This window comes from Chelonoidis abingdonii, chromosome 9 (genome assembly GCF_003597395.2).
Source record: "Chelonoidis abingdonii isolate Lonesome George chromosome 9, CheloAbing_2.0, whole genome shotgun sequence".
Lineage (NCBI taxonomy): Eukaryota > Metazoa > Chordata > Testudines > Testudinidae > Chelonoidis > Chelonoidis abingdonii.
Genome location: NC_133777.1, coordinates 15,523,638 through 15,551,070, shown reverse-complemented (window position 1 = coordinate 15,551,070; position 27,433 = coordinate 15,523,638). Strand labels below are relative to the sequence as shown.

The 27,433-nt window shown below is 41.1% G+C and overlaps 1 protein-coding gene across 1 annotated transcript; it reads left to right on the top strand.

Annotated features, from left to right (window-relative positions):
* Positions 1–27,413, top strand: DAGLB (diacylglycerol lipase beta). Its single transcript, XM_032802158.2, has 16 exons — positions 1–131; positions 456–584; positions 1,648–1,799; positions 5,949–6,123; positions 6,796–7,057; positions 9,392–9,517; positions 11,871–11,998; positions 14,238–14,364; positions 14,833–14,916; positions 15,444–15,521; positions 15,954–16,034; positions 16,172–16,299; positions 18,553–18,621; positions 18,725–18,797; positions 20,183–20,436; positions 22,655–27,413. The coding sequence occupies exons 2-16, from the start codon at positions 490–492 to the stop codon at positions 22,848–22,850; spliced, it is 2,028 nt and encodes a 675-aa protein (XP_032658049.1). The 5' UTR covers positions 1–131; positions 456–489; the 3' UTR covers positions 22,851–27,413.
* The last annotated feature ends 20 nt before the right edge of the window (positions 27,414–27,433 follow it).

Sequence of the window (27,433 nt, the reverse complement as noted above, 5' to 3'; positions counted from 1 at the left end):
GTGAATGTGTGCACTGCGCGATTCTAAGGGCTTACGCTGCGTGGTTGCGTCATGGCGTTGTGTTGTTTTTATGTAATCTTCTCTGGACTGGTGTGATGTTCTCTCCGAGGAGAGCAGGGAGCGTCTTTGTGGTGCGGGGTCGCTCCTTGGGAGGCTGGGGGTGTGGCAGGGCGGGGCGGGACGGAAGGCGGGCAGCCCGGCTGGGGCTGGGCATTGAAGTGTTTCGGGGGGTTGACCTGAGGGAAGGGAAGTGGTGGGGGACAGCCTGCCTGGGGCAGGCCTGGGGACGGCCCTTCAGGAGCAGGGGTTGGCCTGGGATAGCCCTTTGGTGGCAGGGAAAGGGGGCAGATGCGTAGCATGTGGGCAGAGAGAAGTAATGTGAGGTAGGAGGCAGGCTCCCTGCTTTAGTGAGAGTAAGGAGAAGTGTGTGTCATCAGTACATTTGCTTCCTGCAGGAGGGGCAGGCACAGCACTGGTAGGGTCCCCAGGATGCCTGGAATGGTGATGTTTGGGAGGCGCTGGGCTATCGCTAGTGATGACTTTGTTTTTCCGGGAGCCTTTGAACTGTTCATCAGAATGATCTGGTAAGAGCCATTCCATCCTCACTTCCCACCACCCTCCAAGAGGAGGAGAACCATGCAGCTGGGAGATCTGGTCTGCCATGGAAGGTGCACTGTACGTTTGTGGTGCCCTATTATTATCATTATAGAACCCAGTATGCCATTGTGTTAGGTGTATGAACAGAACAGAAAAAGACATTCCCTGCCCCAAAGAGCTTACAGCCTATAAAACAAGAGACAACAGATAGATACAGACAGACTCAAGTGTTCTGCCTGCAGCCGTTCCCTCCTGGTGACAGCAGGCTGAAGGCAAAGCTGATCAGCATCTGATTAACTATTGACAAGTGATTTCTAGTTCTCTATAAAGGATAGTGTGAATGTTAGGATTATTTTAATTGTTTTATTTTAAATGTATGTTAATTTTCATGCTAAGGATGGGACGCATGCGCAGTGCTTCTACGATCCCCGCCCTTCTGGCGGCTAGGCGCAAGAAGTCCTTGGGCTTCTTACATAATAGCAATTTCCTATCTGTAGATTATCTTGTTGATGTTTATAACATGCCTGGGAAGCTGCTTAGTTGGTATGTTAGGAATATTTGTTTAAATGTGATCTGAGACTGTCTGGTTCACTTGTCATTTTATTGCATGGAAGTGAGAGAGAAACGGAGGTTTTTTTCCTATCATGTATTGACAACCCGGCTTTTCATATTGAGAATGAGACGTAATGTAACTTTTGCATGCTGTACTAAATTAATACCATACTACATAGTAATCATTTGCTACTACTTCAAGATGTGGTTGCATCACTTCAACTGAGAAACTTCACCCATCATTGAAGTGCTCTGGGATCCATCTGAATGAAAGGTGCTATAAAAAAAGGAGGATATTGTTGAACTTGTAGTCTCTATTGTGGTTATTGCAATATACTCTACTGCAGTATTTACATTCTGTGAGTTTCATTGTGGGAATACGCCCCTTTTGTGAATTATTTTTAAATGAAGATAGATAATTTTTTATGTCTGAATTAGCTTTGTGGTGACGTATGTTTCTTCCTAGCCGTGACAACTTATGGTACTGTTTTTCTGCAGGTGGATTGGAATTCTTGTTTTGTACTCCATTCACAAAGGGAAATTTAACTGTACTGGAGGGGGATTGTTGCACAGCTACCTGCTTGTCCTCCTCATTCTCCTGGCTGCCATAATATGTGCTGTATCTGCTATTGTGTGTATCAGTATGCAAGGTAAATACTCAGTCTGCAATACCTGATATTTATAGTAGTAGAATTTATATATTTTATTTAGATTTGACATTAAAATAGAACAGCTTTACAAACATTCTGTGTGCCCTGACAGTAATAAGGTTTATATTAACCATGTCTCAGCATTAATACTACTAATACAAATAAATTAAACTCTGCTCACCTTAAATAATCAAATAGAGGTAACAGTTTACCACAGCCTGGAGATAACTTAAAATAGGGGGACTCCAGAATATCCTCTCACAACCAAATCAGATTCAGCAATGCTACTACTTCCACATCCAGCAATTTACTAGTTCACTAATAAATAATCTGAAAAGATGCACTATTTTTAACACCTCTGACAAACTTCCAGGAGCAGCTATGCAGAATCCATCTGCTCCATAATGGTACTTGTAAACATAGCCTTATATAGTCACAGTCAGTGCCACATATCAAAAGTGTATCAGACACAGTAGGCCGTTAAGTAAAAGTATATAGAAAGGAGGTCCACACAAATTATATTGTGTCCTATTAATAAAAAGGTTATGTAAACAGGAAGAGTTTCAGCTTGAGGAAGAGAAGCAAACTAGTATGATATGGGAGCATATGCACAGACACCTTATCATGGGACGTAGACGTACCTTAATGGTCCCTTTGTATATCATGTTCTGTTCTGTGATCCTCGTTAGCGGAAAGATAGACCCTTCTAATATCTGTCTTAGGTACTTGTATGCCCCCATTAGAGTAGTATTTGAGCACTTCACAACCTCTAGTGTATTTTTGTTCACAACACCCCAGTGAAGTATTATCCCCATTTTACAGAGCGGCTATAACTTGCCTGAGGCCACATAGAAAGTCTGTTGGGAGACCCAGGTCCAAATACCTGCCTCATAAGTCCTAGGCTAGTGCCCCAACCATTGGACCATCCTAGAGTGATCATAGGAAAAACAGCTAAAATATTTAGGCATCTGGAGGGATTGATCTCATGAAAGATTAAAAATCAATGTTTTGGGGTTATAAGTATATATAAATACATGTAAGCAAACATCAAGGAGGGAGAAGTATTGTTCAGCATAATTTAAGGGGATATAACTAGGAATCACCAGATAAATTAAGAAAGGAAATATAGAGATTGAATCTCTGGAAATCTAACAGAGAATTCCTCAATTAAAAACAACCATCTCTGAAGGGAAATGGTGGAAACCCTGTTACCTGGTGTCTCTAAAACTAAAGTGAATAAACTCTAGTAAATGTGCAATAAGGAAAGTGGAAGATGGACTAGATAATCTAACAAGTCTCTCCTATATCTGGAGTCAATTGATACTCTTACACTATTCCCTCCCCCACCCTCCTGAATAAAAACAGTTCAAGCACTTTCAAATAGTAACAGGGGTATAATCCATTGTTAGTTAAATTACGTGCCTGGATCAAGTGGGTGGACAAAAGTTTGTTAGACTGAGTAACATGCATCACCATCTGAGGCACTGAAATGTTGAGTTAATTAAGCTATCATCTGCTTAACAATATCTGCAGCACTAGAGTGTAAATTGTAATTCACAATGCCATTTTTAGTTTGTTGAGTGACAAGTTTTGTCGGTAACATTTCTGCAGTTGATCATCTCACTGTATAAAAAGTATTTATAAACTCAGCTCATCTCCACCCTTCTATGAACTACTTGTAACGCTCTGAAAATACAATAAGGTTTCTAGTATTTCACATCTGGGTAGCTTTGGTTCTCTTCATCAGACAAATGTCACTTTTCTATTTTGATATCCTTCTGCTAGAACACAATTTCATTTAAAAAAACAAAACAGACCCTCCAACTCTCTTCATCTTAGGCCAGGTCTACACGAAGCGCGAAAATCGATTTTAGATACGCAATTTCAGCTACGAGAATAGCGTAGCTGAAATCGATTATCTAAAATCTCAATGTACTCACCCCATACTTCACCGCGCGGAATCGATGTGCGCGGCTGCGCCATGTCGATTCCGGAAACTACCGTTGGGTTTTGTGGAGTTCCGGAAATCGATTTAAATTACCTGAAAATGAGGACAGGCATTCTCATGGCACTGTTGTAGCCGGCATCCAAGATATTTACGTGCCAGGTGCGCTAAAGATTCATATGTCCCTTCATGCTTCAACTACCATTCCAGAGGACATGCATCCATGATGATGACAGGTTCTGCTTGATAACTATCCAAAGCAATGCGGACCAACACATGTTCATTTTCATTATCTGAGTCAGATTCCACCAGCAGAAGATTGATTTTATTTTTTAGTGGTTCAGGTTCTGTAGTTTCCTCATCTGAGTGTTGCTCTTTTAAGACTTTTGAAAGCATGCTTCACATCTCATCCCTCTCAGATTTTGGAAGGCACTTCAGATTCTTAAACCTTGGGTTGATGCTGTAGCTATCTTTACAAATCTCACACTGATACCTTCTTTGCCTTTTTGTCAAATCTGCAGTGAAGGTGTTCTTAAAATGAACAACATGTGCTGAGTTATCATCTGAGACTGCTATAACACGAAATATATGGCAGAATGCAGGTAAAACAGAGCAGGGGACATAAAGTTCTCCCCCAGAGAGTTCAGTCACAAATTTCATGAACTCTTTTTTAATGCGTGTCATCAGCATGGAAGCATGTCCTCTGGAATGGTGGCCGAAGCATGAAAGGGCATACGAATGTTTAGCATATCTGGCACGTAAATACTGTGCAATGCTGGCTACAAAAGTCCCATGCAAATGCCTGTTCTCACTTTCTGTTGACACTGTAAAGAAGAAGAGGGCAGCATTATCTCCTCTAAATGTAAGACTGAGTGGACTTGTAGGCTCTGAAGTTTTGCATTTTGTTTTTGAGTGCAGCTAAGTAACATAAAATATCTACATTTGTAAGTTGCACTTTCACGACAGAGATTGCACTACAGTACTTGTATGAGAATTGAAAAATACTATTTCGTTTACAAATCTTTACACTGTAAAGGTAAGAATAATATACACTTTGATTTCAGTTACAACACCAAATACCATATATATAATGAAAATGTAGAAAAACATCCAAAATATTTAATAAATTTCAATTGGTATTCTATTGTTAAACAGTGTGATTAAAACTGTAATTAACCGTGATTAATTTTTTTGAGTTAATCGCATGAATTAACTGCAATTGATCGAGAGGAGCCTTGTGCCCCCCCCCCCACACACATACACGGGCTGTGGGGGCGTGTTGTCACTTTCTGGGAGCCACATGGGTCCTGGGTAGGCAGGGAGACTGCCTTAGCCTCACTGTGCCATTGACCGGGAGACACCCAAGGTAAGTGTTGCCCTGTGGGAGGCCACACCCCAATCCCGAGTCCTGAGCTCCCTCCAGGAGCCAGCATGCCAACTCCCCTCTGCACCTCAACCCCCTGTCCCAGCCCTGACCCCCTCCTAGAGCCCGCACCCTATGGCCCCCTCCCAGAGTCCGCACCCCTCTGCTGCACCCCAACACTCTGTTCTAGCCTAGAGCCCCCTCCTGCACCTAAACTCCCTCCCGGAGCTTGCACCCTCACCCCCACCTGCACCCCACCCCCCTGCCCCAGGATCAGCCCGGCGCCCCCTCCCACACTGCAAACCCCTTGGCCCCAGCCCAGAGCCCATACCCCCCCGAACCCCAACCCCCTCTACCGCAGGCCGGTGAAAGTGAGGGAGGGTGGGGGAAAGCAAGCAATGGAGTGATTGAGGCGAGGCTTTGGGGTAGGGGTAGAGCCTCGGGGAAGGGACAGGGTAGATCCTGGTTTGCCCTTAAATTCAGAAAGTGATCTTGAGCATAAAAAGTTTGGAGACCACTAGCCTAGAGAGTCGAATTGGGTCCTATATGAACAGGCTGAGGTTGATATGTATCTTCTAGGAAATACAAAAATTCCTCTGGGAAAGCAGAAATGATTTTAATATTTCCAGATGCTAAAGATGTTCACCATTCAGTTCTAAGACACTTTATGGTCTACAGTTTCACTTTGAAACGTCACTCTAAAAATCTTAGTTTGCTGGGTTTTTATGTACTTGATTAAATTTCACACTGGGCACCATAGCATAAAAACACTGTGATTTTTTTTTTTAATGATATTTTATGAACATAAGTGACTTTACTTAAATTCCATCTGTAATTTCAGGAACAATTTCTAACCCTGGGCCAAGGAAATCTCTTCCTAAATTGCTTTATACTCGGCTAGGTCTTTATATCCCAGAATTGGTCTGGGCAGTTGTGGGAGCTATATGGGTGTCGGACACCGATGTACATTGCGAAAGGACTGTGGTAAATGTCGTATTCTGGACAGTTATTGCAAGGTAAAGATGCTAACAGAAAACGAAACTTACATTATGCATTTATATTTTAAATATCCAGTGAATATTTTTTCTGAACACTCAAAACTTGGATATATTTTTTAAATTCCTGGCATTTCTTAAACCAGGATTTTTATAGTGGGTGAATACATAAAGACTAAAATAAACTAATTTTTTCATTGTGCTTTTGTAATTACCTGAGAGATGTTGTTGCATCCTCCCTTACAAAGCAGGGGATGAAGTGAAGGCTATGAAGAGTAAAGATGAGAAGGGGTCAAAAAGACAAAGAAAGATGGATGATAGGACAGATGTGAAGAGGGTGGGAGAAGAGAAACAGAGGAGCAGGGATAGATGCCTTAAGAGGCTGGTAATGGCGTATGGAGCCTTCCCCAACTTAAGGTAGCTATTTCAAAACAGTCGTCCATCAGTGGTGATTGCAGTAGAGGTTTAGTGTGTTATGTGAAATGAGTTGGCAGTCTCAATCCTGTTCCTAGTGGATTGGTGTCCCTATTACAAAGCCATCATTGGTACCAGAAGTGAGTGTGCTGGTGGTATGCCACAATAAACTGTATTTTCTTTTCTATGACAAGAACTATAGCTGCATGCTCTTGTATACAGTACTTTAGGAGTACGTGGTTCACCAAGCCTCTCCTCCCACACCCTTCTGTTTTGCAGCTGGGTTATCATCATCTTTACCATCGTTGCAGTTGCAATTGTCTTTGATCCTCTTGGGGGGAAAAAAACACTGTACCTGGCTGATGATATAAATCGCAACTTGGAAAGCAGTCAATCAGGTCAATTGTTTTATAATGTCAAGAAGACCGCAACCAGAGTCTGGGAGACGAGAATCAGGTTACTGTGTTGTTGTATTATGCAAGATGATGATCACCGAGTGGCTTTTACAAGTATTGCAGAACTTTTCCGCACCTACTTCTCAGTAAGATGGAAAGATTTGTTTATTTTTTCTTATCATTCCATTTGACAAAACACTGAATCCCCAATACTGCAGCATTTTCACATGTGGCTCTTGCCTTTAGGTCAGTGAGTTCAGCAGTGCCATTTACTTGAGAATCAGGCTTTTGATACCTATCAGCTCTATTCTGAAATAGAAAACTTGCACCACACTTTCCTCCTTTTAACATGGGGTCCTTTGCCCTCTTGGGGGAAGAGATTGGGAAAATTGCACAAACTAACAAATTACAAACTTAAAACTTGGAAAAGTCACATGCCCAAGTAACCACTGTTTTCAAACTACTTTATTTTAACACACTTGGTACTTCAGACATAGGAGCCAGATAGGCAATAGCTTCACAACAGTGAATTTGCCTCCACTTTTTCACCAATATTTTGGTCACAAACTTGCTTTGCTGTAGTATCATTCTTGCTTGCATTTAAAAAATAATAAAATTTTTAAATCACTCTTTTCCTTGTACAAACATATTCACTGTCTTCACTAAAAAAAAAAAAAGCCCCATTCCTCTGGAGTTTTCTCATGATCCTCTAAGAATGCCTGGTGGTATTAATTGAGTTTAGGATCTTGTCTATATTGGGAGTTTACATTTCCCAGTAAGGCTGTTGACTGTAGTTCAGCTAGTGAAGTTCTTTTTCTCTTCAACTTGGGTAATTCCCTAGTCAGGGGAATGAGGTTGATTTTTTTTCTTAACTTTGGTATGTGGGGATCCAGAGTTTACCATTTTTCCCCTTGCTCATAGTAGGGAATGGAGCAAACAGTTTAGCTACATTAATTTATTGAGCTTATGAAGAGGTAATGTCAGCATTAACTGTGTTAAGGCAGTTCTCCCATCCTGAACTATACCAAACTGGCCCATACAAGCAACTGCTCTTTAGTTGCTGTAGAAAGCTCATCACAATTTAAGGTCTGTGTAGTATTGTTTGAGCTGGGACCTATCTGCCAGCACGCTGTGCGGCTGTGTGGGAAAGCAGAGTTCAGCAGTGAACTTAGACTCTCTTTTCATACTCAAGGTTGGTGGGAGAGGTTCTTATTCATTAAAATGGTGTCTGTGCATGCTGCTCTGTAATTGCCTCCAAGTCAGTGGGTTGTAGGGTGATAGAGGGAGCCTGGATAAGGGGAGTAGTCATCTTGGGCAGCTGAATTAAAACCTCTGTACCTGGACCTTTCCTCTGTAAACCCCCCTTCACTTATGCATAGTAGAAAAGGAAGTGCCTACATCCTGACTTTGCTGAGTCTTCCCATTGCCGTCAAACTTAAAAATCCCAGTTCTCGTGGCTAATAGAAGGGGAATCCTTCTGTAAATATTTCTAATTATTACTCATCATATAGCTTGTTTGTTTTGCCAGTCTCATTTCACATAAGTTGCTAAGAGCCTTCCAATGATCACTGTTGACCAAGGGTCAATTGGGATAGCTCGGTGATTTGAGCATGGGCCTGTTAAACCCAGGGTTGTGAGTTCAATCCTTGAGGGGGCCATTTAGGGAACTGGGGTCAAAAAACCAAACAAACAAAAAAAAACAACCAGACACACACACACAACTGTCTGGGGATTTGTCCTGCTTTGAGCAGGGAGTTGGACTAAATGATCTCCTGAGGTCCCTTCCAACCCTGATATTCTATTCTATGAACAAATAATCTTGTGATAAAAAGCTCAATTACCATACTCCCTGGCCTTCTAATGTGGTTTCTTTACAGATGGAATAATTTTCATGGCACCCTAAGAACCCAATCCTGTGAGGGGTTGAGCGTCCTCACTTCTTATCAACTTCATTAGTGACTAGTGCTCATCGCTTTGCAGGATCGAGCTCTAAATGACAGTGTTGTATTTACAGTATTGTTAGAGATCTGTAAGCAAATGTTAGGTGGCTTACCCCAGGTTCAGCACAGGAGTATTTGCTAGTGACATATCACAAATAACAGCATGGGCATTCCTTCTAACTTACATAGTAGCTGTAGAGGGAGGTACATGTTTTTTTTTCGAAGTTGCTTGTGACAATTATTAGTCATGTTCAAATCATCTTACTTTAGGGCTCCACAGGCCTTTTAAAGAAGATCCTTTTAACTTTCTTTTTGACATTGGAATTTTCTATGTGGCTTTTATTTGCAGAAAGTTTTTAAAGATGCAGTGTTGAGTGCATTGGATGGCGATGTGAATGTTTCACAAGCACACCCTTGCCTTCTGATGTAAATGTATTTACTAGAGAACTGCAAAAGAAAATCACTTTTTAAATTTTTCAGTGGCTTGCCTGTGATGTTGTGGGGTTATTTTTAAAGATTTTTTTCCATTTTCTTTGGCAGGACACTGATCTGGTGCCTAGTGACATAGCAGCAGGCTTGACTCTGCTCCATCAAGAGCAAGATAAAGTGGAAAACTGCCCAAAAGAGCCTGAAGAAGTCCTGTGTCATTCCCACCCATCCCATGTGGTAAGATAAGCTACCAAAAAACAGCTTTGTGATACAGCCTATTTAAGGGACAGTGTCTTGTCAAACTAAACTAAAATGCAAGTTTTGTAAAAATTAGCTTTGACAAAATCCAGGGCTCATAGTTTCTAGTATTTTAAGTTCAAATAGGAAATTTTGTAATCCTATAAAAATTCTCTTATGAAGTTTGCAATCAAAACATTGGTGTATTGTACTAATACATGGAGAACCTGAAAGTAAAAATGACTGGAAAATGATTATAAACTAAAAACCTCCCAGCCTCCCAGTATTATAGAACTGGGCTATAAGGGTGGGATTTTCAAAAGCATCTGAGTGATTTAGGAGAACAACTCCCATTGAAAAACAATGGGAGTTGTGTTCCTTAGGCACTTTCAAAAATTCCACCCCACAATTATGTTTTCATTTATATTGATAAATATGAAATTTTGAAATGGGAAGTAGGTGTATGTGTGAAAATTATAGGGTCTTTTTGCATCACCATGAAGAATTTGCACAAAAACAAATAAGATGACGTTCAATTCTATGAGCATAGAGCTGAAAATGTTGGTCTTGCAGTACAGATACTCCCCGACTTATACAAGCGTTCTGTTCCGGAATGCCTTGCGCAAGTTGAATTTTGCATAAGTTGGGAACGAATACCCAACAATTACGCGCGCAAAAAAAAAAAAAAAAAGCTCATGGAACTTTTTCCATAAATGAAGATTTGCATAAATCGGGTTTGTGTAACCTGGGGAGCGTCCATATACTGTATTTTTGTCTTTCAAATTATAACTAACTTACCAACATCCAGACAGGATTAGAAACAGTAATTGTTTAATGCTTGCTGATCAGGAGTGACACTTCATTTCGGGATCGTCCACCCGTTTCTTAAATGGCTTAAAATGGGAAAAATCTCTTGTCAATTATTTTGTACCTTTTGTAATCTTTATTTTCTCACCTAATGCACCGTTTTAACCAAAGTAGATGATTCCACTTCAGTTGAAACCGTTTAAGTGCACACCACTTACTAGAGAATTCCTTTTGAATTCAGCTGATGGTGGGTTCTATGCAAAGGAAAAAAAAAAAAAAGCTCTTGTGAGAATTATGTTACGTAATCTGTAGCCTTCCCTCCACCTACATCTCTTATGTTGGGATATAGATATTCAGGCCTGTCTGCAAAAGCCTATACTTTAAGACTTTAGGTGTATTTTTATTACTTAGCTAGTTATAGAGGTATTAAAGAGAGAATCAAAAATTACTGTCTGTGTAGTGGCCGTCTCTTACTGTGACAGTCTGAGGCCTGGTTCTTTAGCAGCCATAAACTGGGAAATGTATGGTCACGTCCTCAATTCCAAACTAGTCATATTAAAATAAGGCAATCTGGGACTGTTAGAAAGGTGATTCAATCTGTCACCTCCAGAGAAAGGGAAGAGCCTAGAAGATGTAAAAGGAAACCTAGTTTGATCGCATCCTGTCTGGCAAGAACTCACTTATCAATAGACACAGCTGGAGAACCCTTATATCTGTATAGATGTATTTGTGAAATCCTTACTTCTGTATTGTTTTGTACGTTTATTTGCATGGTCTCTGTCTGGTTCTGTGATTGTTTCTGTCTGCTGTATAATTACTTTTGCTAGGTGTAAACTAATTAAGGCGGTGGGATATAATTGGTTAGCTAATCATGTTACAATACGTTAGGATTGATTAGGTAAATTTTAGTAGAATGATTGGTTAAGGTATAGCTGAAAATATTACTATATAAATTAGGGGCAAACAGGAAGTAAGTTGGGATTCGAAAAATAAGGAAAAGGAACTTGAATTTAAGCTTGCTGGAAGTTCACCCCGATAAACATCGAATTGTTTGCACCTTCGGACTTCGGGTATTGTTGCTCTCTGTTCATGCGAGAAGGACCAGGGAAGGGTGAGAGTGAAGGAATAACCTCTCTAACATCTTAGAATGAACATTTAATTTTCACTACCATGTTTCAGTGTATAGTAAAATATAGAAACATATAAACTTGGTACTGTTAAAGAACAATTACTTAAAATGGAGTCTTGAAAATTCAAATTATTATTTAAAGACTTTATTGTTAACAAATAAACCCTAAACTTTTTCTAAATATGCAAATTGAATATGCTTAAGTGTGAACTCCTTCCTCTCAGTTGTTCTATTTCATTTACTTGGGGCTTACAGTGAAAAGGTAAAAGAATAAACTTCATTGCCATGACTATTTGGGTCTGTGGGGAGATCTAGGGCCTTAGTGTTACAGTAGCATGGTGTGCATCTGTATTCTTTATCCTGGGCTTGCCTTACATATAGAACTGTTTTGTTTTTGTTTTTTTTTTTCCCCGCCAGACTGATGATTTGGATATTGAATTAGAAAATGCTGCTCACTACATGCAGTTTGCTGCAGCTGCTTATGGATGGCCTTACTACATATACACTAACCCATTTACTGCATTCTGTAAGCTTAACGGTGACTGGTAGGTTGGTATAAGATCTTAAAAGTGCATAGTTTCTTTTTTTAATTATTTTTTCATATCAGTACAAATCACTTAAAAAGCAGTTCTCTTATTTTGTCAATTTCTGTCTACTTAAGTATACATGAGCTTGACTGCTAAGAGTTGTTTTTCGCAAATTGAGTAAAAGGAAACCAGCCTTCAAAATACTTCTTCTAGTTTTGGAAAGGTAGCCAAGCTGTTTTCTTTGGCCAAACTTACAAAGCCATACACTGACCTTAATGGCATTTCTGTGTTTGGCTATTACACAAGAAGTTTTTGAACACTGCACCTGATTAGTTACAGATGTTCAGAGAATGTTCATGGGCATCAGTGACCAGAACCCTATTGATTTTTGGATAGAATTGGACAATTGAAAGGGGGAATGGGAGACACATAGAGCAACAGCTTTAAGCCCCTCTGTAATTGTCTACAAAATCAAACAGTTGGTTAATGGCATCTATTAATGCCTTCCAGCATAAAACTACCTCTGTCTCATCTCTGCCTGTCCTAATAAAGTTTAACATGTTTGCACCTTGAATGACTTATCTTCCAAACAGATACTGGTTTGGGGGAATTGGGGAATGGGAGTGTGCACACAGCCCCTGGCCTGGGAGACAGAATGGGAGGAGGGCGCACAGAGCTCCTGGTGTGGAGTGAAAATTGAGGGACCTTGGTATGAGTGGAGTGGGGAGCACCCAAGACCATTAGCATGGAGAATAGGGAGGAGACAGAACCTAGTGAGGCAGATATGGAGGTATCCTGGTGTGGGTAGAGGCGGGCACACAGAGCTCCAGCACTGGGAAGATGGGGTGCACAGTGGCAAAGGGTGCACACAGAGCTCCTAGTATGGAGGGTATGGCAGGAATGGGGGTGCACACAGAGATGCTGGCATGGGGGGAATACGGGGAAATTTCAAGGAGTACCTGAAATAAAGAGGGACAGGAGGGTAGCACACAGAGCCTTGTGGGGTGGAGTGGAGGGATGCAAGGAGCCGCTGGTGCTTGCAGTGAGCTCAGCCTATGCAAGCTACAAAGAGTGTGACCCAATAGTCACAAGAAAACACAGAAACAAAAGATTGCAAAGAGTGACTGGTCTTCATTCAGCCAGATCAGTGTTAGTATCTGAAAAGGCATTTGATTGAGTTGAATGGACTTTCCTCAAAATGGGGCCATGGGTGTTGGAATCAAACCAAACCGACAAAGATGGATTGAGGCCTTATGTGCTTCCGCTTAGACAAGAGAGTGTATAAATGGAAGTACATTATTTTCTATATTTAGGGTAATCAGGCAAGATTACCCTCCAAGACCTCTTTGGCTTACAGTGGAACCATTTGCTTCTATATAAAGAATGAGTCAGTTATTAAAGACCCTGATCCTGAAATTCTCACTGTATAGGCGTCTTCCCCCAAGTTAATGGGTCTCTGCAGAGGTGGACATCTGCACTGAGACAGGTGCAGGATCAAAATCTAACATAAGTAAATCTCACCATAAACTGGCTTTGTATGTTAATATTATATTTAACATGATACAACACAAGTGTGTCAAAATTAAGAAAAAGAAATAGACAAATTTGGAAATTGTACTAAGTGCATCAAAACAAAAAACTTTCTTATGTCAAACTTTGGCAACTTTGAAGATGACCAAGTAAAATTTATTATCTAACCCACCTTGTCTCCAATATTCTGTGATCATCAGCTACAATAACACTGCAAACTTTGGCAGTTAATATTAAGAAAGCAAGCATAATCTTATATAGTAACTCTCTGTTTAAATAATCACCTCCATTATTTGTGACATTAGCAGTGAATATTTCATCCACCTTTAATTGCCATGAAGTTAATTATCCTCCTGAGATGTCACAACTTACAGTCATAAAGACTTGGGAGAAATTGAATGAATTTATAATTTTATAAGCTGAAATTGTGGCTGGGGTCAAATTAATTCACTCCTTAGAATTGTTTTTGTACTTGAATTTTTTTCTCAAGTGTATAATTTCTATCTGGATGTAGTTTAAAAAAAAAAAATCTTCTTAGGAATTGCCTTGTTTGCTATAAATCTTTTAGCAGAGTAATGGTGTATTAGCCAGTCTTTATAGTATAAACACCCAGTGTGCTCCCAATAGAAACCCTGCTGTGAATGTAATTGAGTTCTTTTTCTGAAAGGAAATGTACCGTAACTAGCTGGAACTGGCAAGTTTACTTTTCTTTCCCATGTTTTCTTAGTTGCAGAAACAGCCCAACAGATTTTGATATAATTGGTGGTGATCGTCTTAACTTTCACTTTGGATCCATCCTAAAAATAACAGGGCTACAGTACAGAGATTTCATTCATATCAGCTTTCATAACAAGGTAAACAATCTGGACAAACACTCAACAAGAGAATTCTCAGTAATTTCTTGAGTTCAGTTAGAAACCAGGAAGAGGATGCTTTCCTCTCCTCAGCCTCCCCTGTTATAAAGTGGAAGCCCCAACTAACCCAAAATGCTTTTAAAAGAATTTAAAACAAAAAAACCCAACCCTAATACATGGATGCTTGTTTAGATAACAGTGACACAAATATTGATGTTTTTTTAAGTACTGACAGACTCACAACACATAGCAAAAGCTCTCACGTAACCTTGTTCAAGAATAAGAGAAATCCTAATGATAATATGCAATAGATTTTTAAAAAATCCTGAGTTCAGTAAGAAAAGTTTATATGCCTAAATAGAATTTCATGATATCATGTTCATTTCTTTCCGGCAAACTACAATAAATCTTTACTGTTCTTGAAAATTTGGTATCTTCACTAAACAAACCTAATTTTTTATCCTTCAGATTTTCGAGATCCCATTTTTTGTTGCTTTGGATCACAAAAAGGAGGCTATTGTGGTTGCAGTGAGAGGAACCTTGTCTTTTGAGGTATCATCTCTGTTGTGTAACACTGGCTCTGGAGATGGGTATGTCCCAATGGCTTGGAGGAGACAGTACACTTCTCTGTAGTGGCTAGATGAAATATGAATTTTAAAATAATCCAACAGTTGAGTCAGCAATGAGATAGGGGAAGTAGATAATCTTCTTAAGTGGTAAGCCTGTCTGTTCTTGGATGCCTGAGATCCTATATGCCATTTTAAGGGGCAAGTGGGAGAAGGGAAAAGGTAAATTTGTGTCAGTAGGGTGTGAGGTGTATGTACAGTGTACATTCCAGCTTTTGCATAGTAGCTTTAATCAGAGTATTGTTTAGAGATACAGTAGCTGTAAATGGCACTTTGTGATGGGTTTCTAGATATGTGTAAGTAAGACATTCATACTTCTCTTTTCTGTGTGCAATTACTTGCAGACTCAAAGTTTGCTTGAGGATATTACTGTAGTAAAGACAGCATCAAGAGCTGTGAAAATTCCCATAATTGTTGTCTGTAGCAAAAGCGGTCTGTCTTATTTACTTGCAGGATATCCTCACTGATCTGTCAGCAGAGTGTGAAGATCTGACGCTTGAAGACATTCTGGAAAATGGTTTTGTACATAAGGCATGTGTCATCTTTAACCATTTGAAGTGATTTATTCAATGGGGAAAAAAATCAAATTAACAACCCTAAATTTCTTCAGTTAAATGGAATTAGCTGGGTTTTTGTGAGACAGAGTAGACCAGCTGTCCGGGTGGCTTGTTGACAGTGTTCTTCTCTGCAATGCAGGAGGCAGAGTTTTTAAGTTGTAGTCGTGGTGTTTTGCTTGCCTCTTGTGTCCCTTTAAATTTAAAAAAAAAGAATGTAAATGTGCGGTACATTCATTCAGGTGCCACTCTTGGACAATACATATGTCAGTAAAGCATTGAAACAGTTAACTAGGTTATCACACATTTCTTCAGTCAGTATTCTGAACACTGCATTTAAAGGGATGTGTGTATTGTATTTCCAGCTGGACACTACTTTTTTCTCTTAACTTGGAATACTGTCTTTTAGGGGATAACTCAAGCAGCAAATTACATCTACAGAAGGCTAATAAATGATGGCATTTTAAACAAGGCTTTCACTATTGCTCCTGTAAGTACTGACTTCCAAATTATTTAATTTTGCCAGCAGTGTTTCTGACAAAACACTTTAGTTACATTGGAAACCAAAGTGGAGCATGCTGTCTCTCTTTTAACCTCACCATATAACTCTTCTGTTTTTGTCTTTAGGAATATAAACTAGTTATAGTTGGTCACAGTTTAGGTGGTGGAACAGCTTCCGTATTGGCCATCATGCTTAGAAACTCCTTCCCAACATTAAGATGTTATGCCTTTTCTCCTCCAGGAGGATTGTTAAGGTAAATACAACACTTGGTTTCAAGTGCAAGATACAGAGATCATTAAGATACTTACACAAATGCATCCCGGGTATGACTGAATGGAGTTGTTTCAGAGATGAATTTGGCTCATATTTTGACAGAAGAAGCTATAGTGCTTTTATGTTTAATATATTAAATAGAGCTGTCAAGCAATTAAAAAAATCACGATTAATCACACGATTTAAAAAAATTAATCACGTGATTAAACAACAATAATAGAATCTCATTTAAATATTTTTGGATATTTTCTACATTTTTCAAATATATTGATTTCAATTACAACACAGAATACAAAGTAGAGTGCTCACTTTATATTTTTTTATTACAAGTACTTGCAATGAAAAAACACAAATTGTATTTTTCAGTTCACCTTATATAAGTACTGTAGTGCAATCTTCTTTTCATGAAAGCGCAGCTTACTAAAGTAGATTTTTTTTTTTTGGTTACATAACTGCACTCAAAAACAAGACAGTGTAAAACTTTTTAGAGCCTGCAAGTCCACTCAGTCCTACTTCTTGTTCAGCCCAGTCGCTCAGACAAACAAGTTTGTTTACATTTACAGGAGATAATGCTCCCTGCTTCTTGTTCTACAATATTACCTGAAAATGAGGACAGGCATTTCTCATGGCACTGTTGTAGCCGGGCATCCAAGATATTTACGTGCCAGGTGCCGCTAAAGATTCATATGTCCCTTCATGCTTCAACTACCATTCCAGAGGACATGCATCCATGATGATGACAGGTTCTGCTTGATAACTATCCAAAGCAATGCGAACCACACATGTTCATTTTCATTATCTGAGTCAGATTCCACCAGCAGAAGATTGATTTTATTTTTTAGTGGTTCAGGTTCTGTAGTTTCCTCATCTGAGTGTTGCTCTTTTAAGACTTTTGAAAGCATGCTTCACAATCTCATCCCTCTCAGATTTTGGAAGGCACTTCAGATTCTTACCTTGGGTTGATGCTGTAGCTATCTTTACAAATCTCACACTGATACCTTCTTTGCCTTTTTGTCAAATCTGCAGTGAAGGTGTTCTTAAAATGAACAACATGTGCTGAGTTATCATCTGAGACTGCTATAACACGAAATATATGGCAGAATGCAGGTAAAACAGAGCAGGGGACATAAAGTTCTCCCCCAGAGAGTTCAGTCACAAATTTCATGAACTCTTTTTTAATGCGTGTCATCAGCATGGAAGCATGTCCTCTGGAATGGTGGCCGAAGCATGAAAGGGCATACGAATGTTTAGCATATCTGGCACGTAAATACTGTGCAATGCTGGCTACAAAAGTCCCATGCAAATGCCTGTTCTCACTTTCTGTTGACACTGTAAAGAAGAAGAGGGCAGCATTATCTCCTCTAAATGTAAGACTGAGTGGACTTGTAGGCTCTGAAGTTTTGCATTTTGTTTTTGAGTGCAGCTAAGTAACATAAAATATCTACATTTGTAAGTTGCACTTTCACGACAGAGATTGCACTACAGTACTTGTATGAGAATTGAAAAATACTATTTCGTTTACAAATCTTTACACTGTAAAGGTAAGAATAATATACACTTTGATTTCAGTTACAACACCAAATACCATATATATAATGAAAATGTAGAAAAACATCCAAAATATTTAATAAATTTCAATTGGTATTCTATTGTTAAACAGTGTGATTAAAACTGTAATTAACCGTGATTAATTTTTTTGAGTTAATCGCATGAATTAACTGCAATTGATCGAGAGCCCTAATATTAAAGAAACTTGAACAGGCTTATCTTGTTCTGACTGTGGGGTTTGCCTTTGTAGATGATGACTGAAACTTGTTCATAGCTTATTTATAAAATAAAGTTTTCCAGCAAAGTTGTAACAGTCCCATGTGACATTGTTTCTGTGTAGACATTAAAGAATGAAATACTCTGTTAATTCTGTTAACAAATACATGGTTAATACTGAAAGTAAATACTTCAAATCAAAATCCTTAACTAATCTTGGCCTGTTCAACACAGAATCATAGAAATTTAGGATTGTAAGGGACCCTGAGAAGTTATCTAGTCCATCCCTATTATTTAGCATGTGTATAACCTGCTCTTAAATTAATCTTAAAAGGCTAGTTCCAGAAAAAAGTCCAGTAAAATAAAAACATTTTTATTGCAATGTGTGTGTGTGTGTATATGTGTGTGTATATATATAAAAATAAAATTTTTATTTTTGCTATGACCTATGTTATATAATTTTTTTTAGCAAATCACTTGCAGACTACTCTAAAAGCTTCATTGTGTCAGTCATTGTTGGAAAGGACCTTGTTGCAAGGTAAGGATGTGACTTGAGATGGACCATTACATTTTATTTAGAGATGGTTATTCTCCAGCAGTTGGCCTAAGAAGCTTTTTTCACTGTTTTGTATTTTAAACAGGTTAAGTATGCCCAACATGGAAGACCTGAAGAGAAGGATAGTGAGAATAGTTGCTAATTGCAACAGGCCGAAGGTAACAAAACACACCATGAACAATAAAAGCAAATGGAATTGTCAAGTAGTTTTGATACAACATTAATGTGGTGATGGCTTCTTTTGTGTTAAGAAGGGGGTTCCAAAGCACAAATTGAACAGAAATATTTAGTTTTTAATTTAGTGACAAAATAAGTATATGGTGTCATCTTATTTAAACTTTTCCCTGCTGTGTTGGAAACTCTTGTTGAAACTCTGAGAGCTGAAATAGGGTACGTAATTGAGACTAGTTTTGCTGCTAAAGGGAAATGCAAAAAATAAACCTAATAGCATAAATGGTGACAAATCAATAAGATTTTTAACTAGTTTTATTAAATTGTTCATACTTACAAAAATAGGGGATTTGTTTAAAACATCTTTATTTTCAGTGCCATTTTTTTAAGGCAAAAATCTCAAATTTTTATTGCCTAGTTTTTGGTTTTAGTATTAGTGAGGAAAAACACTTTAGGCTGCAGTCAAGTTCACATGTGTTTCAGGAGGCCTAGTGGTGGATCTCCTGCAGGGCAGCATTGTTTGTTTATTTACCATCCCAATTTGTTGCTGTGTTGGCTATAAAGAACTAGAAATATGCAGAGGCTGTGCAAAGTGTCTGTAGTGGGATAGTGTGCCCCTGGTGTTGCTCAGCAATGATCCCTGCAGCTAATTAAGGAGTGATTGATAGATTAATGACCAAGCGCTTCAGTATGACTCAGTAGGCTAAGTTTGGTCCTGTCTTCTGGGACCAAAAGGGAGTGGGAATTTTGTAGAAGGGATTCCTTTTCCCCATCACCAGGGAAAGCTTTGTCAGCCCTTACTGTTCATTGAGGAAACGCAGGTGACGTTCCAAAACGAGCTATGCTTGCATTCTCAGAGCAGTAGTCATTGGAGAAATACCGCGTGCTGGATGAGGCTTTAGGGTGGTGGTCCTGGAAGACTGGAACAATAAATTGTCAGGAAGATGATTTTCTTGTGGTGTGAGAAGGAGTGGGTTAAAAACTGCCATCCATCGATGCCTAGAGTTAAACCCTAGATCCTCCATGGGTTTTTCCACAAGATTTTTGTGTACTTCCAAGATTAGCGACCCTATGGAGGCCCTCTATGGAGAGTTAAACTTAAAGAAGCTGGTAGGCAGCTAGAGATTGTGGATGTGGGGATTTGAGCTGGATAGGAGAACTAGAGGAAAAAAAATTTGTCAGAGTTGCAGACATTTCCCTCTGAATTGACCCTTCTTAACTGATATCAGCTCAGTCCACAAAAAAGTGTGTCTAATTAATTTGGAGAAACTTGGGTATAGAGATCTTGGGGGGGGGGGGGGTCTAAAATTAAATACTACTTTGAAAATAAACATCAAAATTACATATTCTGCTTATTTCTCTCTGAACTCAGTACCAGATCCTGCTATATGGGTGTTGGTATGAAGTGTTTGGAGGAGATCCAGATAACTTCCCAACTGAGTTAGATGGTAGAAATCAAGCTGCCCTAACCCAGCCTCTTCTAGCTGAAGAGAGTTTAATGATGCATCGGTCACCTTCTTACAATGCCATTGAGGATGAATCTCCTTTAGATGCTCCACCTCAGTCTCGTCATCTTTATCTCCCAGGAAAAATCATCCATATTGTAGAAAAAACCAGCTCAAGAAGGTAAAAATGGTCAACATTATGCTTCACTGAATTATTAAATTGAAGCTTCTGTTCTTCACCTTAGGAGCAGAGGCAAGAGCTCTGGTCTCTCTGCTCTCATCTTCTCCTACATATATTCATGCTCTTTATATATTGTATCCAATCTTCTCTGGCATTCCCTGTTTCTTTTACCTAGTTCTGAGTCTGCTTCATTTCACCCTCACTCCAAAACTGGGAACAACCTCCTCTTTCTTTGTCCCCTCTACTGAATACTGTCTTGTGACATTGCAGCTGTAATGACCAAAACCCCATTCTGTGTTGAATCTGTTCTACTCACTGTTTACCTTTAAACAGTAAACTAGCCAGGACAGGTACTTATGTGTCTGGCACAGGCCACCTACTGTACAGCGTTATATAAGGCAGGGGTTGGCAATCTTTCGGAAGTGCTGTGCTGAGTCTTCATTTATTCACTCTTAATTTAAGGTTTCGCGTCCCGGTCATACATTTTAACGTTTTTAGAAGGTCTCTTTCTATATGTCTATATTATATAACTAAATTATTGTTGTATGTAAAGTAAATAAGGTTTTTAAAATGTTTAAAAGCTTCATTTAAAATTAAATTAAAATACAGAGCCCCCCAGACCGGTGGCCAGGACCCGGGCAGTGTGAGTGCCACTGAAAATCAGCTTGCGTGCTGCCTTTGGCACATGTGCCATAGGTTGCCTACCCCTGATACAAGGCATCACGAAGTATTTAGGTGCTGTAATGGTGATGTTAATTGTTTTGTTACACACTAGCGTGACATTTCCATTGTTTGTGGAGTGAGCACCTAGTTATTGTCAAAGATGGTGTAGTATCACCCATTATACTGAAATGGGCTTGTCCCAGCCATCGTCCAGTTGTGTTAATGATGTACTACTACCATTTCTATTACATATTTGCCTCAATAACTGTATCCTTAGCATGCAAATCTCTCTGCTTCTGGCTCCTGTATTTGGAATGCTCATAGTGGTCCAGCAAGAACCTTGCTGCCTCAGCTTCTCCCTCCCTTTGAGTTGAAGCAGGAAGTAGACAGATGCTCAAATAGCAAAGAAAATGGGGTTTATGAAACTACCAAAAAGGGAAGCATTTTAGAGTTTTTTAAAAAGGCAAATCTTTTCCCTCCTTCCTCACTTCCCACTCTATGGGCCAGCAAGGCTCCTGCCTCTGTCTACCCCTCCTAGTATCATTTTGAAACAGATACAAAAAGATGGATGATTTAGAGAAGAGCGAGCCTCCTTGTTGACCGGAAGAGAAGGGAGGAGGAAAATGAAAAAGGGAGGACAGGCCACATTCTTTTAAAACACTTTCCCTTCAGCCGTTTGACAGCCGCATTCTGGTTTCTTCTTTCACATTTGTTTAATATTTTTAGCTTTTAAAAATCAGCACTGTTTGGCAATAACCTGAGGTTGGACTCAATTGAGCGGGTAGATAATTAATATCGATAGCCTGGGCTAATAAACTCCCTAGCCTTCCTCCTCAGTTCAGCCTGACACACAGTAATTAGCTGTATTATAATATTTAATCCTGATATTGGATATGTGGTAAAAGCACCCTCAACATAATGGTAGTCAGTAAATAACACACCACTACTGTTGTCCAGCCCATCTAGCCTCAAATGTGATTTTTGAGATATTGCTAATAAAAAATAACCATTTTAAAGACTAGGAAAAAAGGGTTCGTTTAGAAGTTTCTGATGCAGAAAATGGCAAATATTGGTTTAGTTTTATATTGATGGGCAATATGGAAAAAAATATTAGCTGCTCATTGATGTCACTAACTAATATGTTCATCATTAGTTGAAAAATTCCATTTGTTTATGTAAATAAACTAACCGACAGACTCCATCTGCACAAATGGAACAGGATCTGTAACTCAGGGTAAGAAGAATGGGGGGAATAGGATTAGCTTACTTCTGATCTCACTGAAGTTGTTTTACCATTGATATAAATTGGAGCACAGTAGGCCAATACAGAGGGGTTTGTTGAAAAGCCCACTCTTTCATCTAATTATATACAATATTTAGTAGTACCTGAGTAAAGGTTTGTTTATATCCTTTAATAATCTGCAAAGGTTTTAAATGTATGACTAATATGCTTTCTAAGGCCAACATGTGGATTTGCACTGTATAGTGGACACAGATCAAAATTCATGTGTTATTCTAAATGTCTAAAAGGCTTTATTGAAATATTTCTTTTTAGGTGGTGTTCTTCTGATGTTAAATATACTGCAAGATGGTCAAAAGAAACAGCCTTTAGCAATATTTTAATAAGTCCCAAGATGATAACGGATCACATGCCAGATGTTGTGCTCAAAGCCCTGAACAACTTGACTGAGGAAAAAGCATCTTGTATTACCTGTCAAATAGAAGGAGACTTTCACACCAACACAGTATGACTAAGAGAACAGCCCTATTTTTTTTTCTTTAGGCTTCAAGTATTCAGGAGCCTTTAACCTCAGACTTAAGTGGTGGTGTGTGGTTTTTTTTGTTTTGTTTTTACATCCCTAAAATAGAAACTGTGGAGGGATTGTCTTGGTGATGGTCATAATGCAAAATGTATTTTACTCTGCAGAGGTTCTGCAAAGGTAAACATTACTGGCTAACTGTAATAAGATAGTTAAAATGAATGTATTCAGGATTTTGACAGAAGCAGATATGACCTTTCTGGAAATGGAACAGTAAGATGAGTCTTAGCCAGTTACATGTAAATTACTGTACATTTCATTTAACAGCTTGAAGGATTCGGATAAACTGAGAACACAATTTATAGGGAGACTGAGCTAGAGCAGAGGAACCATGAGACCTAAATTCTAATTTTAGCTCTGCTACAAACTTGCTATGTTATCTTGAGCATGTCACTTAACTTCCATTGTGCCTCAGTTTTAGATGTGTAAAATGAGGGTATTTCCCATCTTTGCAAAGCATTGAGATTCTTGGGTGATGTAAAAGCACAGCATTAATATTTATTAGAAATGGACACTGCCAGTAGGAAGTTTCATTAAAGGAAATTGGGTAGTAAATGATGGTGCAGTTGCAAATCTAGTGCAAAGAGAGAGAGAGGGTTAAAATAAAAAAATTAAAAAAAATGAAGTTTTCTAGTTTGTTTTTAAACAGCCAGTTTTGATTGCACTAGTTACCATGGAGATATTTTCAGAAGATATCTCATTTATTTCATGATAATTTTCTAATATTGGCTCTCTTGTTTTTAAAAATGCTGCTTGGATAGTTGCGCAATATTTTTTGTATCTGTTTACATTCTTCTTTGAGTGATTGCTTGTGTGTTCCACAGTAGGTGTGCGTGCTTGCTACATCCACTGGTGCCAGAAGTTTTTCCCTCAGCAGTACCCATACGGGGGGAGCACTGCTGCAACCTCTGGAGTGGCACCTCTATATCGCGCTATAAGGGGAGCTGTGCACTCCCTCCACCCTCAGTTTCTTCTTGCCGCCAGTGAAGGTAGTCAGAACTTTGTGCTCCAGCTCTGCTGCAGCCTTTTCTTCTCAACCTTAGTGGTACCGTTCGTGGATTGTTTCTTCGGTTGTTAGTGGGGGCTCAGGGCATGCCCCATGCCCCAGGATTCAAGTCGTGCAACTCCTGTCACCGTTCTATGCCTAGGAGTGACCCACACGCTGAGTGTCTCTGCTGCCTGGGTGAGACTCACATTAGCGACCGTTGTAAGATCTGCAGGTCTTTCAAGCCAAGGACCAAGAAGGAGAACGACATTGGACTTTGAACTCTCCTGATGGAGTCGGCGCTGGCCCCCACTCTGCAACCCCCGCCACGTCGTCGGTGCATAGCGAGGCCCCCTCGACCAGCATGCACCTCTCTCCCTCCAAGAAACAGGGGAAGGGCCCTACCTTGCAACGGCGCCGAGACAAGGATAGAGGGGAGACTGGTCCCATGTCGGGCAGCCCTCGGTCCCCCCTGGGCACAAGGCCTCTGACTCGGGCTGAGCAGAGCAGCCGAGTGCCGTCCGCACACACATCCCCACCGGTACGAATGCTGTCAACGCTGGAAGCAATGCAGGCTGCGAAAGACATTGAGCCTGCCGGTCCAGGCATGGAGCCAGGAACGGGCCCCCGGTCGTCCAGCAAGCCTCCCCAGCAGGCCACAGTCCCCATCCGAGGATCGCTCCCTGCACTGCTTGGTGTGCAGTGACCGGTCTTTCCTGTAGCTCATGCCCTCCCTTGACGCTGGCCAGGCCATCTGGGCTGCTGCCCGGACGGGAGTCTCGGAGACCGTTGACGCTACCTGCCAGCAAGCACAGGCATCAAGAGAGGCACCAGGAACGCTCCCCTTCATGGCAGCTGCTCTTGATGGGATAGATGTTGTCGTCCTCATTCCACTTCCCGCTCGCCTAGACGTTGCGCTCGAGACTCTCCCCGCGATGCCTCGGCGCAGGGGCACCTGACCTCCGGACGCTGTCACGAGTACTGAAGCAGCACTTTGGGTGAGTACCTTTCCTCAATGTCGAGGTCCAGGTCCCGACAGAGGCGGCGTCACAGGCACCGCCGCTCCTACCGCTCTTTTGAGACAGTGTGCTCGATGATGTCCTCGGCACCTAGCCGGCTGTCCTCGCTCCGCGCTGCTCAACCGGGACAGATAGCACCACCTGGCTCCCAGCCGAGTCAGCGGCAAGGGCAGTGGTGCCAGTGGGCCCTGTGGCCGCCGATGCCTGCCCAGATGAGGGCCCACTTGGTTGCCAGTGCGTCTCAGGCTCCATCAGACAAGTTTGGCGGGCCACGAGTCAGTGGATCCGCTCCTGGACTCTGATCTGGGGCTTGCCCCCCCCCATACCGACCCAGCCCCTTGGCTCTGTGCGGGCCCTCTCCCCAGCACCGGACGACACCATAACAACACCTGTACCTTCAGTCCCGCAGGAGGACTTCACGGTGCACCAAGACCTGCTAAAGCGGGTGGCATCCAGCTGCGAGGCCGAGGAGATGGAGGGCCTGTCTGATTCCCTCTTCAATGTGTTGTCTCCCTCGGCACCGGGCTGTGTGGCTGTTCCCCCTGCACCAGGGCATAGCCAACATTTCTAACACTCTGTGGCAAACTCCTGCCTCCTTGGCACCAATGTCCAAGAAGGCTGAGAGGAAGTACTTTGTGCCGGCCAATGACCGCAAATACTTTCACATCCATATTTTCGAGGGACACAGGTGTTCCCTTCACTTCCTAGTGGGGTTAGACCACTATCAGTTTGCAGTCCTCCGGTTTGGCCTTTCTACGGCACCCAGGGTTTTCATGAAGTGTATGGCTGTGGTAGTGGCCTACCTCAGGCGGGAGGGGGTCCAGATCTTCCCCTACCTGGACGATTGGCTTCTCAATGGCGACTCGCGTTCTGAGGTAAAGATTCAGGTGGGTCTGCTCCTCTTGACATGTGCCGATCTTGGCCTAGTGGTGAACAAGACCAAATCAACCTTAGTTCCAGTTCAGCACATAAAGTTCACAGCCCCTCTCCCCCTAGACAGGTTTGAGGCACTGAGAGATCGCATTGCCTCAGTCACGACCTTCCTGGTGACAATGGTGAGAGCGTGAATCCCTGGCCACGTGTTCCTTGTCTCACCTCTAGTGGAAGGTGGCCTTCCTTGTAGCGATCACGTTGGCCCAACGGGTCTCGGAACTTAGGGCTGTGACCTCAGAACCTCCCTATATGGTCTTCCATAGGGATAAAGTCCAGCTTCACCCACACCCGGAGTTCCTCCCGAAGGTGGTCTCCACCTTTGATATGGAACAAAGCATCTTTCTCCCTGTGCACTGTCCTAAGCCCCATTCCTCCGAGGAACATTGCCTCCACACATGTGATGTGCATAGGGCACTGGCCTTTTATCCGGAACGGACTAAGCCGTTTCTGAAATCCTTGCAACTTTTTGTTGTCTCGGCTGAGCAGGTGAAGGGGCAACCTGTCTCCACCAGCGTCTTTCCTGCTGGATCACCTTGTGCATATGCATGTATTACGATCTGGCAAGGGATCCCCTGCCACCGATAGTTAGGACACACTCTACAAGGGCTCAGGCCTCATCAGCTGCCTATGTAGCCCATGTCCCTATTCAAGACACTTGAAGGGTGGCCAGTTGGGCCTCAGTTCATAGTTTTACTTTGTATTATGTGATTGTCACCCAGTCTAGCGATGATGCCGGAGTCAGCAGGGCGGTACCCGTCCTGGTCTATCGTGAACGCCTACTCACCCCCAACAGATATTGCTTGGAATCACCTACTGTGGAATACACAGGAGCAATCATGTGAAGAAGAAAGGACAGTTACCTGTTCTGTAACTGGCATTCTTCAAGCTGTTGCTCATGTTTATTCCACACCCTGCCCTCTTCCCCTGTCGGAACTGTCTGGCAAGAAGGGGGGGGGAAGAGTGCACAGCTCCCCTTATAGTGATATACAGGTGCAACTCCAGGGGTCACTGCAGTGCTCACTCCGTACAGGTACTGCTAAGGGAAAAACTTCTGGCACTGGTGCACCTGCCGAGCGAACACACCTACTGTGGAATAGACAGGAGCAACACATCTTGAAGAACACCAGTTACGGAACAGGTAATTGTCCTTTTTCAACCCTAAAGGACTCATTTTAAAATGTCAGAATCCCAAAATACGTTCTTAAGGGAATGACAGACAAGAACCATTGTACCTTTTCTACACTAGATGCAGCCTGAGACTTTGACTCTTACCTTCCATACATTTGGTTTAGTTGGACAGTCTAGTTAAGAAGTCAAGTACCAATTTTGCAACTCCACCATTTAAATTGATTGTATGGTGAATATCTGATTAAACATGGTTGCTTTGTACTGAGCATGCTTTGTAAAAACCATATGTTGCTTGTCAGAGACAGTCCCTTATTGTACCTTTTTAAAAAAAAAAGTAAAGTCAGAATTTGTGTATTGGGGTAGTGGAAGTTTGTTTGGATAGTCCTGCTGTGCCCCTTCACGCAGGGCCAAAGTAAAATCTCAGAATGTCTCTTTTGAGTGGACTCATG